The sequence below is a fragment of the Lolium rigidum genome, chromosome 1 (genome assembly GCF_022539505.1).
Source record: "Lolium rigidum isolate FL_2022 chromosome 1, APGP_CSIRO_Lrig_0.1, whole genome shotgun sequence".
Lineage (NCBI taxonomy): Eukaryota > Viridiplantae > Streptophyta > Magnoliopsida > Poales > Poaceae > Lolium > Lolium rigidum.
The window spans coordinates 267,001,385-267,016,328 of record NC_061508.1 but is presented as its reverse complement, the minus strand read 5'-3'; the positions used below and the strand labels follow the sequence as shown (position 1 = coordinate 267,016,328).

The following is a 14,944-nucleotide window of genomic DNA, read 5'->3' as shown; positions in this document are numbered from 1 at the left end:
CGCACTGCTTTGACTGAGCCTGCTTGGCGTAGCGCTATGGAAGCTGAGTTTGATGCACTTCAGAAGAATCAGACGTGGGTCTTGGTCCCTCGTCCTCCTGGCACTAACATTGTTGGTAGCAAGTGGATTTTCAAAACAAAGTTCCGTCCTGATGGTTCAGTTGATAAATACAAGGCACGGCTGGTGGCTCGAGGCTTCACGCAACAACACGGTATTGATTATCATGACACGTTCAGTCCGGTGGTCAAGCCAGTCACGGTTCGCCTTGTTCTGTCTCTTGCTGTTTCTCGCGGTTGGTGCCTTCGTCAGATTGATGTGAGTAACGCTTTTCTTCATGGTTTTCTCACCAAGGAAGTGTATATGCAGCATCCCCCTGGTTTTGAGGATCCGCAATATCCGCAGCATGTCTGCAAGCTGCAACGTGCTCTTTATGGTCTCAAACAATCGCCTCGTGCCTGGTATGCGCGCCTTAGTGATAAGCTCCATCAACTTGGTTTTGTTGCCAGCACAGCGGACACATCTTTGTTCATCTTTGCTCATGCCGGCGTGGTGGTCTATATGCTTGTATATGTCGATGACATTGTCCTGGCTGGATCCTCTTCAGTTGCAGTTGAGAAGCTTGTTGCCACCTTGCCAGGCTCCTTTCCTATCAAGGATCTTGGGCGCTTGGAGTATTTCCTTGGGATTGAGGTTGCTTATTCTTCTTCGGGGCTTGTGTTGTCACAACACCGATATGCCCTTGACCTCTTACATCGGACCAACATGGAGCAGAGTCGGGCGGTTACCACGCCTATGTCCACTTCTGACAAGTTGACACGAGATCTCGACACACCGCTTGGTTCAGAGGATGCTTTCAAGTACAGGAGGAGTTTGGTTGGGGGACTCCAGTACCTCACATTGACACGCCCTGACATGTCTTTTGCTGTCAACAAGGTTTGTCAGTACCTGTCGCAGCCGACTACTGCTCATTATGAGGCGGTCAAGCGAATTTTGCGTTTTGTTCGCGGCACCGTGTCGACTGGTCTGCGTTTTCGTCGCTCTCCTTCTACGGACCTCAGTATTTTTACTGATGCGGATTGGGCTGGTTGCCCTGATGATCGTCGTTCCACGGGCGGTTTTGCAATCTTTCTTGGTCCTAATCCTGTGTCCTGGAGTTCTCGCAAGCAGCCGACCGTGTCTCGCTTCAGTACCGAGGCAGAATATAAGGCTCTGGCTAATGGCACAGCTGGGGCTGTTTGGATTCAGTCTGCGTTGCGGGAGCTTGGAGTGTTTCAGCCCCGACCACCTGTCTTGTGGTGTGATAACATTGGTGCCACATACTTATCTGCCAACCCGGTTTTCCATGCTCGCACGAAGCATATCGAGATTGATTTTCACTTCGTTCGCGAGAAAGTCGCACTTGGTGCGCTTGATATTCGTTTCATCTCCACCGGTGACCAGCTGGCTGATGTGTTTACGAAGCCTGCTACTCAGCTCGCGCTTCGTCGTTTTAGCTCCAATTTTAACCTTGTTCACGACGGTTTAGATTGAGAGGAGTGTTAGAGTTGTATATACGTTTGTATACGTGTACGGTATTTTATACCGATGTAATCTTGTTGTACAAGTTGATCATAATAATATATAAACATGCCACCGGTTGGGGTTAACCACGGCAAACAATTCTTTTTGACTCACTCGACGCGCATCTCCACCACGGCACCACTTCTCGGCTAATCTCGATCAGCTCGTGCCGCCGCCACGGCGCCGGAGAGTCCTCTTCCCGCAATCCCGCGGTCCAGCCCCTTCCACGCCCCCTGATCCTCCTGCACGGCGGAGCTCCAAAATTCTCCCTAGCCGCAAGCTCGAGGGGGCCAACGGCGCATCCGTATTCTGATAAGAGCGGCGGCAATATATAGTGCATAACCGTATCATAAACAACAGTACTACAGGCCAATGGTTTCAATACTACAGGCCACATCCAGCCAGTGGCCACATCATTCGGATGTCATATTTCAGTTTTTCAGAGTTCTAGACGGTGAGTGCTTCAGTCTTATTTTTTTCTGATTTGCCACAATTGAAATCAGGGAATGATGCTTAATATATTGATTTCCAGGTTTGAAAAATGAAGATCAAGCAGGACAAATACAGCGCTTTCAAACGTAGGTGGGATAGACAGAGTTTCAAAGACACCGAAGATTACTCCGTCCTCGACACTAGCTCTGATATCAAATTGAGGTAAAAAGCCAAGATCAAGATGAAAATATGAGTAGTCCTCCTTCCAACATGAGTTGTAGTTGGCACTACTCCACAATTTTTTATAGTTTCGTTTTTTTCCTATAAAAATAACTTTGCATATCCAGTATGAAAATCCTGCCTCCGCCACTGTGGAACGGAGGGAGCATATATCCGATCGTTGACATATTCGTACAACTAGCAGTAATAACAATACTGCAATCTCTGAAACTAAGTAGTGTTGAGCACTGCAATCGTCTGAAACCAAGCATGTACTAGTTCAAATGTTCAACACAATAGTCGCACCGAGCTTGCATTTTCAACCATTCACCCGCAGCTTAGTCTAAACCAAGCCTGTAGTTCAACACAAATACACAATACTCGCACTGAGCTTGCATTTTCAACCATCCACCCGCAGCTTAGTCCATCGCCTATAACTTGTTGTGAGATAACGCTGCATCATTCCAGCTAGAGATGAGAGTATAGGCAGATACCACTAAAGTTGTTCTCCCCATTTAATCCTGAAGCACCACTTACCACAGGGAAGGTAAGATAAACATTACGGGACAGTCTAGGAAACATGGACACACACAGACTCAGATTTCATATTTCTTGACCGACCGATTCATCTACACCTTGGTCTCGAACGGCTTGTATATCTTGAGCGAGTCTCGGACGCCGAGGATGGAGGCAGCGCAAGCGGCGAGGGTGACGAGGAAGCAGACGAAGCTGAGGCTCTGCAGCGCGGCCCACTTGGTGGTGAAGCGCGGGATCTGGCGCTGCCGGATGTACATCTCGACGGGGAAAAAGACGGTGAGCGGCCAGAAGGCGACGCTGCCGAGGAAGCCGAGGATGCTGTTGAAGAAGGGCATGAGCAAGGCCAGCAGCGTGACCAGCCCCACAAAAGCGGTCCGGGACACGAGCCTGAACAGGACGGCGCGGTTGCGGGCAAGGCTTGGGTACCGCCGTGCCACTTTTCCCTCCACGGCCGCGAAGAGGGGCTGACAGAAGACCTGGAAGCCGCCGACGAGGTGGACGATGATGCAGACGTTGGCGAAGTCCACCAGCCAGTAGGGCTCGTAGAAGCCGAAGCCGGTGAGTATGTTGCCCTGGGCGGTGTTGCCGAAGGCGGAGTAGCCCAGGCAGCCGCAGAGCATGTAGAAGGCCGTCGTCACGGAGATCCCCATTACCGTCGCCTGCCGCATCGTCTTGTTCTCTCCCGGAGGTGACGCCAGCGTGTCCTGGTTGCATGCAAACGCGAGCACATCAAGGCAAGAAAATTCAGTATGTAGGCTTTCACACCGTCACACGACAGGGGACGCGACCTGAGTTTCTCTAGACTTTTTGGTTACCTGGATTTCGATGAGGATGATGGCGTAGGAGTAGGCGAATGCAACGTTGCCGAGTGCCTGGAACGTCAACCAAACCTTCTGCGACGAGTTGAGGTCGACCCCGACTTCGGTGCCCGTCAGGGACGTCTTCCCCGTGGGTCCCGAGATGGTCTGCGCGAGGGAGAGGCCGACCGCGATGGTGGCGTAGGAGAAGGACATGACAGCGGCGACGGCGGAGAGCCAGGAGAGCTTGTGGAAGTTGGGGACCTGGCAGAAGATGACCTGCACCGCCCCGAAGGCGATGATGTAGGGGGTCAGGAGCACGTCGCAGTTCGTCTTGTGCCCGTGCCAGTGGAAGCAGTTGGACTTCTTCAGAGCGCTGCGCATGCATGCCAGGATGCCGTATGCGTCAGTCAGCAACAGGTTAATTGCACGATCGACGTCTATGCATGTTCAGTTGTGGTAGGAGATTTGATGGGACTTACGCGGCACTGATGGAGGCGGTGATGGTGTAGCCGATGCTGGTGCCGAACATGTTGACGTACTGGCAGAAGCCGCAGAACCAGACGTGCCACCCACCTGCAGACACACGCACACGGCATCTCAGCTTACACAGATCGAAGTACTCGGATGAGTAACAATGGGTGAGTGACTGAGTGAGCGAGCGAAGCGAGTACCTAGGTAGGACTGGACGGCCTCAGTGTAGGTGTAGTTGCGCTTGCCGGAGACAGGGTCGCCGACGCGGTAACAGTCAGCGAGGAGGCCGCAGGTGTAGAAAGTGACGGCAGCGAAGAGCACCAGGGAGAGGGGCCCAGCGACCCACCCGAGCTGCGCCATGGCCCATGCCAGCGACAGCACACCAGACCCGATCACCGCCGTTACGATGTGCGCGGTCGCTGTCCATACAGTTCCTGTGAAGTACGAACACAAGGCAAATAGGAGTTGTCAGATTTGTCAAATTATCCAACACTGAACCAATTCTACTGGGATTTAACTCCAAAAAGTATGACAGGCTCTGTTTGGAATTTCAACACACTGTTTTGTTCGCATTTCTCTTGACAATTGAATCATTTCGAACATAATTCTAACAAAATGTCTGCAAAATTCGTGAGTTCCAAACAAAAGCTCTGAACGAGCTTCTCTAAGAAGAAGAAAATTCGCAACTCCACCCTAGTCGTTCCTCGTCAGACCACTAGACCAGGCATGTGGAGTGTTCAAGAATGAGTAATTACGACATGGTCTCATCATCTTACACTTTTTTAAACTGAAGGCTCGACGAGCCCGACTTTGAATTAACAAAGCCATCACGGCCAGGATTACATCAAGAACAACCACAACCGGAAAAGAAAGCGAAAAACTGGGGTTGCCAGCTAGCGTTACAAGCAAATGTGCTGAGCTAGAGCCTAAACAAAGATAGAAACAAAGGAGTCCAAGGGCTCAACGAAAACACCGCAGCTCGGCTGGAAACTTCGCGCACCGAGCCGCTGCTCCGAGGAACCGCACCAAACCGAAGAAGCACGCTGGGCCGCCAGCGTAAGACCACCGACGCCAAGGGAGCTAGCTAACCGCGCAAGAGAGCAGGTGAGACTCCGAGTTCAAAGCGGGCAACCTTCACGACGAGCGCCTCCGGGGAAGGAAACGGCGCTCACAAGCGTCGTCGCTCGTCGGCACGGAGGGGCCGTGCAATGCTTTCGCATGGGCTACAAACACCCACCCCACGGAAAACCTCTCGTCTTTGCAACCGACATCGTGACATCCCACAGCTAATGAAAACCACCGGTGTCCCCTCGCGCCGACCTCAACTCCAACGAGCCACCCTAGGCCCGAGAGTGGTCGCGCGAACCCGGGGCACACCGTCTATGTGAAGCCGGTCGCATCAAGACGCAAGTGCATCGACGAGAAGGAAATCCGAGGAGGAACTCGGAGAACTCGCAAGTCAACGGGGCAGCGGACAGGTGCCCAAGGGAGGCAACCAGCAGCAGGATGTGTGTCGTGGCCACGCCTCCAAGAAGGTAAACGGCATCCGTAGACGTCGTCGTCGCCGGCGGTGGCCTAAGCCTTGCGTTGCTTTCGCGGACACACCATCGGACCGCGCCGGCGTCTCCGCAGGCCGCACCCCGCAAAACCAACCCGGATGGGAAGAACCGAGACGAACCGCCTCTGCGGTTGTCGATGTAGCCGGAGGAAATCGGAACATCAACGGCGGCGATCCGTCACCATGCCGTAGCCGCACCATCCTACCAGCCACAGGTCCCAAGCTCTCCCGAGCCGGAGCAAACCCGCGAGAGACCCGTGGTGTCCCGGCCCCTACCGAGAACACCCGGAAACGGCCCAAACCTAGGCCCACCAACCCGGATCTAGGCCCGTCGCCGCCATCCCATGGCCGGGGCCGAGCTCATCGTAAACGCAGGCGCCGACGAGGAGCTTGGCCACCTGCCGGAGACGAAGAAGGCCGCCGTAGCATGCCAACAGCGGACGCGAAGGGCGCCCCGAGGCGCACACGCGAAACAGCGGGCCCTCGCCCGTGACCGCCGGAGCGACCCGTAGAAGCCGACAAGACGCGGCCGTCGCCCGCGAGGAGGCGACACGCCGCTGAGCTCCGCCGCCTCGACCTCGAGGAAACGCCTCGCCGCGGCGCGCCGGCCCGCCGCGCAAGGTGCCGTCGCCTCCTCGTAGAGGATCTCCACCGCCCGAGGGAGCAGGCCCCACGCCACCTCCGCACGAACAAGATCCAAGAGCCCGCCGCCGCCGGCACCGCCTGGGCTTTGCCGGCCGCGGGCCGACGCCGGCGGCGGCGGGGGGAGCGGGGAGAAGGGGCTGGGGCTAGGGTTTGGGGGGAATCGCCCGCCCGTCGCCCGCGGGGAGCGACAGGACGGGCCCTATGCTTCATTACTTTCTTCTCAAAACTCCAAATCATCTTACACTTTTTCATGTGGGTTGTTTGATTCATAAGAAGACTCAATACAACATTACAGTACGTTTTTGGCCAATCAGCCTACAAACAAACAAAGCTGTCGCTCTTGTTTGACGTGTACATCAAACCGACGCATAACAGAAGCCCAAGAGATGGACGGATGATAGAAAAACAAGGCAAGGCATTGCAGATAAAAGGGTTGGAACATGATCGTACTAGGTAGCAATAGGCAATAGTAGCATCTATGTGAAAGCTACGGGAAACCAAATATCAGATGGCACTCCTCTATAGCACGAGCAGCAGCAGCTATAAGATCAATCAAACCTATGGCACCCCTGCTGGATTTGGCAACATTCATTCAAGGCGCTCTACCTCGGTCCCCTACGCTTCCGTGGCGACCGTTCTTTTTTGCACGGTCTCTTTGACGACTCGTACCTATCTTGATCATGAGGCTCCTTTAGAAAGACGTGCCGGTTTTATGGAGAAAACCCTACTGATTGGACCGCTGTTGGAGTTCGGCATTGCGTGGTACTGGCATGCATGTAGCTAGCTAGCTAGTGTCAAAATATCACACCCTACATCGAACACTAAGGCCATTTCGAACTTGTTACGGAACATTCTAGAAGTAACAAAGGGTGTGTCTGTATTCTTTTTCTGTGCCCACAAAATTTATGACCAGATACTGGAGTATCTTCGCGCTGTCACTGTCTTGTAGTCATTGGTTTGGGTTTTGGGTTGCTAGCAGTTAGTTCATAGATCTTAGTTATTTCTAGCATTGCCAAGTATCAAGCAATGCCACCTAAGCAAAACAATGAATGATGTGGATCGCAATTAAGGGCGAGAGAATGGACTCTAGAACCAAATTGTGATAGTACAATAACACATCAAGTGAGAAAAGTTAATACGAAATAGATTCTATCCACAACTTTGCAGTGGGGATGACAAATGAAGTGATAGAATATGATACAAGTGTATGACGATATGCAGTGTGAAGTTAATAACAAAATCAGTATCATGCACTATGATACTAGCTAAATCATAATTATGTGAACACTCACTGTTGAGGCAAAAACACTGTCCAGAATTCAGAAGTTTGATGAGTCACTTCGGGCCTGACACTCACTAGAAATAAAGAATCGGGTTTCTACTTATCTCACATAGGTGGATTATTCTTCAAGTGCTTTTTACACAATGTACCATTGAGAACAAGGTTCATGTGGTTGAGTTAGTTATCTTCAAGCTCCTTGACTCGGCTTATATTACATGTGTGTACGTGTTGTGATGCACGAGTGGATACGTGCTGCCTAAATGTTGTACCTGATGTATCTAGGAAAGTGTGCCGTGTGTAAATCGAAGCACCTTCACACTTAACTAGTAGGTAAATCTTAGTACTACCCTTAATGGACCGTTATCCATTTCAGGGATATAAGAAGGCCCTTAATGGTATGTATTTACACAATGAACTGTTATCCATTCACAAATTAATACGACGTATATCCTGTGCTGTGAATCCATGCATCAAGATCGTCAGAGATACCCATCGATCCTTTCCTATTTTAACTCAAAAAGATTCAAAATATTGGATCCATGAGTCTTAAGTTAGTTAATCTTCAAGCCCTGTGACTCGGCTTACGTACGTTCGGTACGGGTGCGTACGTGTGATGCATCTACGTGTTGTACCTGATGTATGTAAGAAAGTGTACCGTGTGTACTAAATCGCAGCACTTCCACCTTAAACTAGGTAAGTTATAGTACCCTTAATGGACGGTTATCCATTTCAGGGCCTTAATGGTAGGTGTTTACACAATGAACTGTTATCCATTCTATACAAAACAAATATAGTAGGAAATAACACGAGAGTGAATCAACAAATATAGTACTAGGAAATAACACGAGAGTGAATCACGAATTAATTATACGAGGTCTATCCTGTGCTGTGATTCCATGCATCAGGATCGCCAGAGAGATACCCATGGAACCTTTCCTATTGTAACTCAAAGATTCAAAATACTGGATCCATGAATCTTGTCTAGATACTTTATGTGATGGAGAAACCGCCGAATCACTTAAAGGAAACATTGGTAGGTTTAGGCATTTAGCAGAGGGATTCCAGGCGGTAATTAATGGAGTACAAAAATGGATATGGAATATGGATATGTAGCCATGTAGGCACAGGCCAGGCCTCTATGTGGCATGCAGCAGATGGACGGTGGAAGGGCAATCAATTTGGCCAGCGGTGAATATGCGCAAAACTTTACTAGCATCCAAAAATGGCCTACTATACAGAGAGCACCGATATGCAGAGATTCATGCATGGCGATAGATGGCATATATAGGTTGGAGTTAATTCCGTCGGAATTCGCATCGGAGACATTAATGGCCGTACTAACATGCGCGTCTCTACGGCCGTCTACCTACGCCTATCCGCGCTTCGCGGCTCTCCGGTTCACGAAGCGCGCGCGTGACGGCCTCGTTTTCCCCCTTCCATGAATGCTGAATCTTGCCCGGCCCTAACATCGATCTATATATCGCCGGCCGGAAAACAGATCGATCGATCACGCGCGCGCGCGCGCGGCACGTACGACGGAGAAGGGAAGCAATCAGGCATGGGGATGGATTGATATGATGGTTGTGTGCGTTACGTACCTGTCCTCTTCTCCTTGCCGTCGTCGTCGACGTCGCCGTTGCAGCGGGGCAGGTACACCTGGCGGCCGGCGTCGATGTCCATGGCTCCGCCGCCGCTCCTCGCTCCCCCAGTGGACGCACTGCTCTCACCCGGCCCCGCGATCGATCTCCTCCTCCTCCTTTGGTCTCTCAGCTATCTTGTGTGTGGGAGTGATAGTCGTTTGTGGTTCCCTCTCCCCCCCTTGCGGCGAGCTTGCTCTTCTCCGATGGCAGAAGAAGAGGAAGTGGTTGTGGTGTGGTCGGGAGAGGGAATAGGAGAGGCCAATGAATTGCCAAATATATAGGGGCGGGAGAGGGGTCCCGGCTAGTGCCGCGCTCGGTCGCCTTGCTAGACGAGGAAAGAAAAGCAGCCACGGTGCGAGTGGAAATTAACGCGCGCCGGAAAAGACAATTTGACGCGCCGTTGCTATTGCACTCCCTGGTCTCACGCGGTCAGAGCCGGGAGATGAAAACATTTAGCGTAAGTTTGGTTTCTCGTATGGGTCTTTCTCCTGTAGTGAAAATGAGGCTTGGACCTGTTTTTGCAGTTGGTTTGGACGCCGGCAAGCTTATTTTGACATTTTGGGAGAATAAGAAACACATCATTTGATCAGATGCATTTGGCTAGGAGGAAACTGAGAGCATGTCTAACAGGCCCCTTACTTTTCTGCCCCGTATAACGCTCGAATTTCGTCCCGTATAAAAAAAATGGTCGATCAGACACCGCTCCGTCTAGCAGAACCCGTATTTGACTCCATATATTTGTAAATTTAAAACCCCGGGAAACTTTCATTCATAGTTCGTCGATCATACATAGAAATCGACGTACCTACATACATACAAAATGCGCGATCGGCTCGCGACTTCTAGTCGGAGAGGTAGACGATGGTCGCCGCCTGCGCCTGCGCCTCCGCCTCCTGCACGGCGGCGATGGCCGCCGCCCTTTCTTCCTCCTCCGCCGCGTCCTTCTCGGCGGCGTCCTTGAGGGAGTCTTCAATCGCCTTCAAGAAGGCGGGGTCCTCGTCTTCCTCCTCCTCCCCGGCGAGCGGGGCACCTCCGCCGCCGGTGCTCCCGATGGTCGCCCTCCACGCCTCGCTCACCCGGCGTTGGCGCTCCCACTCGGCGAGCCACGCCGAGAACTTGGGCCCGCTCATCGGCTTGAGCGGCGGGTCCTCGTGGTACCAGCGTCCGCCCCGCGCGAAGTCGACGAGCTTGTCCGGGACGTACGCGGCGCCGTCGTACTTGCCGGCCGCGCGACGGCTGCCGGCGGCGGATCTTTTGCGAGAAAAGCCGCCACGCTTCCTCCACGGTGTCCGGCGAGCGGGATCGCTTCGATCCGCTCGCCGGCGAGGCGCTACTGCGGCGGCGGCAGTCCATGCAGGTGGCGGCGGGTGGAATGTGGCGCGGGGGAGCGGCTAATTGCTCGCCGGAGCAGGAGGAGGAGGCGGCGGCGCACGGCGGAGCTAGGGTTGCGAGTGAGGGGTTAACCCCTCACTCGCACCTGCGCCCGGGGCGACGGGGCCGATTTCCTGGGCCCCGTATTCCGCCGAAACGGGCCGGCCCGAATACGGGGCCTGCTAGACGCCCAAACTCGCGCCGGCCCCGTATCCCGCCGGAATTTTACGGGGTGAGCGGGTTATACGGGGCCTGTTAGACATGCTCTGAGAGTGTTGTTTGCTTATGTGCAACACGAGGGGTATGGAAACTGAGAGCTTTTTTTCGCAAAAAAAAAAGCTCTTCGCCAAGTGGTGAGAATACCAACTCATAGCAACAACCCACCAGAGCATAAATACTAGAACCAAACTTTAAAATAGCATGTTAAAATAAATAGCGGCAGCATCCTCCAAATGCTACGCTATATCGGGCTAACAACGTGCTATATTTTAAATAGCGTTTTGAAAAAAAAAACACCTGATATAATCTAAAAATAAAGAATTTCAGTCCAAAAGTGACAGTTCCATACACAAATAATCACATTAAAAATAGTTCTCCAATTTTTTAGAAGCTTAACATCAAATATTTCACGAGCCAACACTATAGCATAAATTATTTATTAAGAATTATCAGTATTACCGAAGAGAAATCAATAGATTAGCGCTCATCACCGCAACAAACAAAAAGAAATTTCTCCTTTCTTCACAAGAAAATTTTAAAGAGAGAATTCCTTATTTGGTCCTGGCTGAAGTTTGCCTTCCCTTTTTGATCCTGGTAAATTTTTTCTTCCTTTCTTGACACACAAAGTTTGGTTTGTTCCTTATTTGGCCCTCCCGTTAATTCCGTTAGCACTTCCGTCAAACATTTTTTTTGCTGGACTTTTATGCCCCTAAGTGCATCGATAGTCAGAAAGAACAGAGAAAATAAGAAAAAAGAAACTAGGCCCGACCCCGAGTCCCGACGGCTCCACCAAACCCGACCCCAACCCCGACGGCGGAAGAACAAGGTGCGGGGCGAGGAGGTGGCGACAGAGGCCGCTCGCAGCGGCGCCTCCAGCGCCACCACCAACCCTTGCCATCCTCACAGCCCCCACGCCCAGGATTCGCCGCCGTAGGAGCTGTCCCGAATCTCCCTCCTCCCATGAGCTGCCGCCGGCCCGCCGCTCCCAGACCCCGGGGCCTCTGACGCGCGTCGCCGCCGTCGCGGTTCCAGGTCCCGAGAACCTGCTCCTCAACGAGGAGGGTCGGCTCAAGGTCACCGACTTCCCCCGAGTTCGCTCACGACTTCCCCCGAGTACGTGCTGCTCTGCGGCTTCCCCCGAGTTCGCTCACGACGCCGGCGACGCGCTCGACTTCAACAAGTTCTACGCCGAGGACGTGCGGTCAGGGCTCGCGGACATTGTCTGGGCTAAGCAGGGCGACGTGCCCACCTTGCCGGCCGCTGTATTCGTCTAATCTCAACAGCGAGCCCTTCTGGCATTTGACTTTCTGTGACACAAGATGAGTTTTAGTGCATCCCGCATGGAGATGGGAATGACGCGTACACTGTCGAATTAGAGTGTTTTTTTTAATCTGATCAAATATTACAGCAGGGGTAAAAATGTCATCTTAGATATGTACTTAATACCGTTAGTGCTTAAATTGTATTAGATGGCCAAATAAGAAACCAACCAAACTTTATATGTCAAGAAAGAAAGAGAAAATTTGTCAGGGTCAAGAAAGGAAGGCAAATTTTAGCTAGGACCAAATAAGGAATTCTCTCAATTTTAAACCCTTGTACCAATAGGCTGTAAAAATAATGAGCTAATGGCATGATGTTTTAGCGTGATATAACATGCTATTTCGTAAATAGCATCATAGGGAGGAAAATTACTAAAATTTAGTGTGGACTATCAAAATGCGCTATGGCAGCCTATTATCGAAGAAATGGTGAGCTATTTTAAACCTTGGCTGGACATAGTTGAAGAGACGATGCGAATTAGAAAGTTTGGGACATGACCGTACCAACCAAGTTCAGGATGATAGACATATAGTAAACATTGTTTCATTGACAGAGATTAGTAACAGTTTTCGCTCTATCATGGCAAGTGATGGATCATGCTTTAGGCACTTCTTGACAATCTAAGTCGTCATGAAGTAGTTAAAGATTGTAACCTTGTAGACATCTCTCTTAAGCGTCTTGATGGTTATGAAGTACTCGATTTTGATTTCGTGAGCAATTGCAAATCCCGCACAGCTTTGATCCATGGAAATCTTCCCCTTGTCTTGGATTATTTTTGGCCCCCTTATTTTTGGATTTTTTTTTTAAATTCACTGCCCCTAGTTAATATTGAGGACGCTGCTGTAAAATGGGTCCCAGATGTCAGCCTATGTGTACAAGAAACGTGTGATATCTCCATTATTGTTTACTCGTAATATTGTCGATGCTTCCCTTATTTCAATCTCTTTCGTTTGATTTTACCTTTTAAACATGGAGGGACGCTTCTACAAGAATGATTTCATATGTCAGCCTCTCTGAATACTAACCATTTTTTTTCTTGAATTTATTTTTTACTCGTGATTTCTATCTACTTGCATTTTTTTCTTTCGATCCCGGCCTGTCGCCATTGTGATATTGAGGCTGTTACTGCAAGATGGATCCCATATGTCATACTCTGTACAATAAAAGTTTCTTTCCTTGAATATTTTTTACCCGTGATTTCTGGCTACTTGACTTTTTCTTTAGATCCCCTATCTCCATGCTGACGTGGCAGGATGATGGGTCCCTAATCTCAGCCTCCATGTACAAGAAACGTGTGCTATGTCGATTATTTTTTACCTGTGATATTACGGGATACTTTCCTTTTTTCGACCCCTTCCGTTTGATTTTAACTTTTAAACGTTGATGATGCGTTGTTGTCTGATGGGTCTGATGTCTACGCATGTTTCTATTCTTGTAGATAGTGTTGGGCCTCCAAGTGCAGATGTTTGTAGAACAGCAGCAAGTTTCCTTTAAGTGGATCACCCAATGTTTATCGAACTCAGGAAGTTTGAAAGAGCAAACTCTATACCTCGTGTTTTGTGTGTTTGATAACAACACTTGAATGAATTTCACCGTGTGCATAGTTTGTTTTTGATAGATGTGCAAGTGCACGGTGCCCTTGATGAACGCATCAGGATCGGAAGACTCAAGCGTAGCTTATAGGTTTTCTGGTTTTGTGTGTGTGTCGCGAGGTGACGTGGTTGAAGAGGGAAAGAGGAAAAAGCTATTTCTGCTTGACCGGTACTACCGATACCAAGAGTGGTAGTACCGCTACCCTATTGGTACCGGTCAGTGGTACCGCTCTGGACTTTGCACTGAGAAACGCTCACAGTACGTGTTACGGTACCTTGACCGGAAGTACCTCTTCCAAGCGGTAGTTTCGTCAAGGTACCGCTTTGGTACCGTAAACACGAAATACGGAACTACCGTCCTGGTACTGCTTTGGTACCGGGAGGGAGTCCGGGGCTCGCAGAGGCCCTACCGGTACCTCAGCGGTACCGGCATCGGTAGTACCGCTTTGAGCCCACGTGGCAGATCTATGGGCGAAGTTCAAATCCAGAGCGGTACTACCGCTTCCACAAGCGGTAGTACCGGTCGTGCGGGAACAACACATAACGGTTGGATTTGGAGGGACCTATAAAAGGGCCCCTTCTTCTCCAGCTCGTTTCAACTCTTCTCTCTCTATCTCTATCTCCTCCATTGTTGATGAGCTCAAAACCTTGAGGATCTCCCTACCTACCCAACCAATCTTGCCCAAACTTTGAGGAGTGGTGGCGGAGACCCCGATCTATAGTTCTACCAAGAGAGATTTCACCAATATCATCTAGTCCTCAGTGGATCTTGGAGTTAGGGTTCCTATGGTGGGATCTTGGAGGAAGTGCTCCTATGGAGGCTAGCTTGGAGTTGTGCTAGCCCCATAGGGTGTTGGGAGCCTCCGGTGTTTGTGGAGCTTGCCCCAACCTTGTGAAGGAACCACCGCGTCGACCGGCTACTTAGTGGAGAAGGGGAAGCTCCTTCGTGAGGCTTTCTCGAGGAACAAGGTGAGGCCTGTGTGGCCGCCGAGCCTTCGTGGTTCGCACTCCTCAACGCATACGTACTCCCTTTTGTGGGAGGAACTGCAGGAAACAAACCTCGCCTCGTCTCCGCTACCCCGGTTGTCCCGCTCTCTCTCTTTACTATCTTGTTCGGCTCCTTTACTCGTTGCATCGCTAGGATCACTAGGAACACCCCTATCATCAAAGTTGCCACCTTTACTTCCGCATCGTGCCTAAAAACTGAAAAATCTATAAAACTTGTTTAGCGACCATTCCCCCCCCCCTCTTGTTCGCTAGCGATCCATTCAGAGGTAGAGGTCAAAGATATCCCTCTC

At 50.8% G+C, this 14,944-nt stretch overlaps 1 protein-coding gene across 1 annotated transcript; it reads right to left on the bottom strand.

Moving 5' to 3' along the window:
* Positions 1-2,840: 2,840 nt before the first annotated feature.
* LOC124683661 (amino acid permease 1-like) lies at positions 2,841-9,187 on the bottom strand. The gene is made up of 5 exons (XM_047218137.1): positions 9,103-9,187; positions 4,220-4,453; positions 4,028-4,121; positions 3,564-3,921; positions 2,841-3,452 (listed from the first exon to the last, which is right to left on the bottom strand). The coding sequence occupies exons 1-5, from the start codon at positions 9,182-9,184 to the stop codon at positions 2,841-2,843; spliced, it is 1,380 nt and encodes a 459-aa protein (XP_047074093.1). The 5' UTR covers positions 9,185-9,187.
* Positions 9,188-14,944: the final 5,757 nt, after the last annotated feature.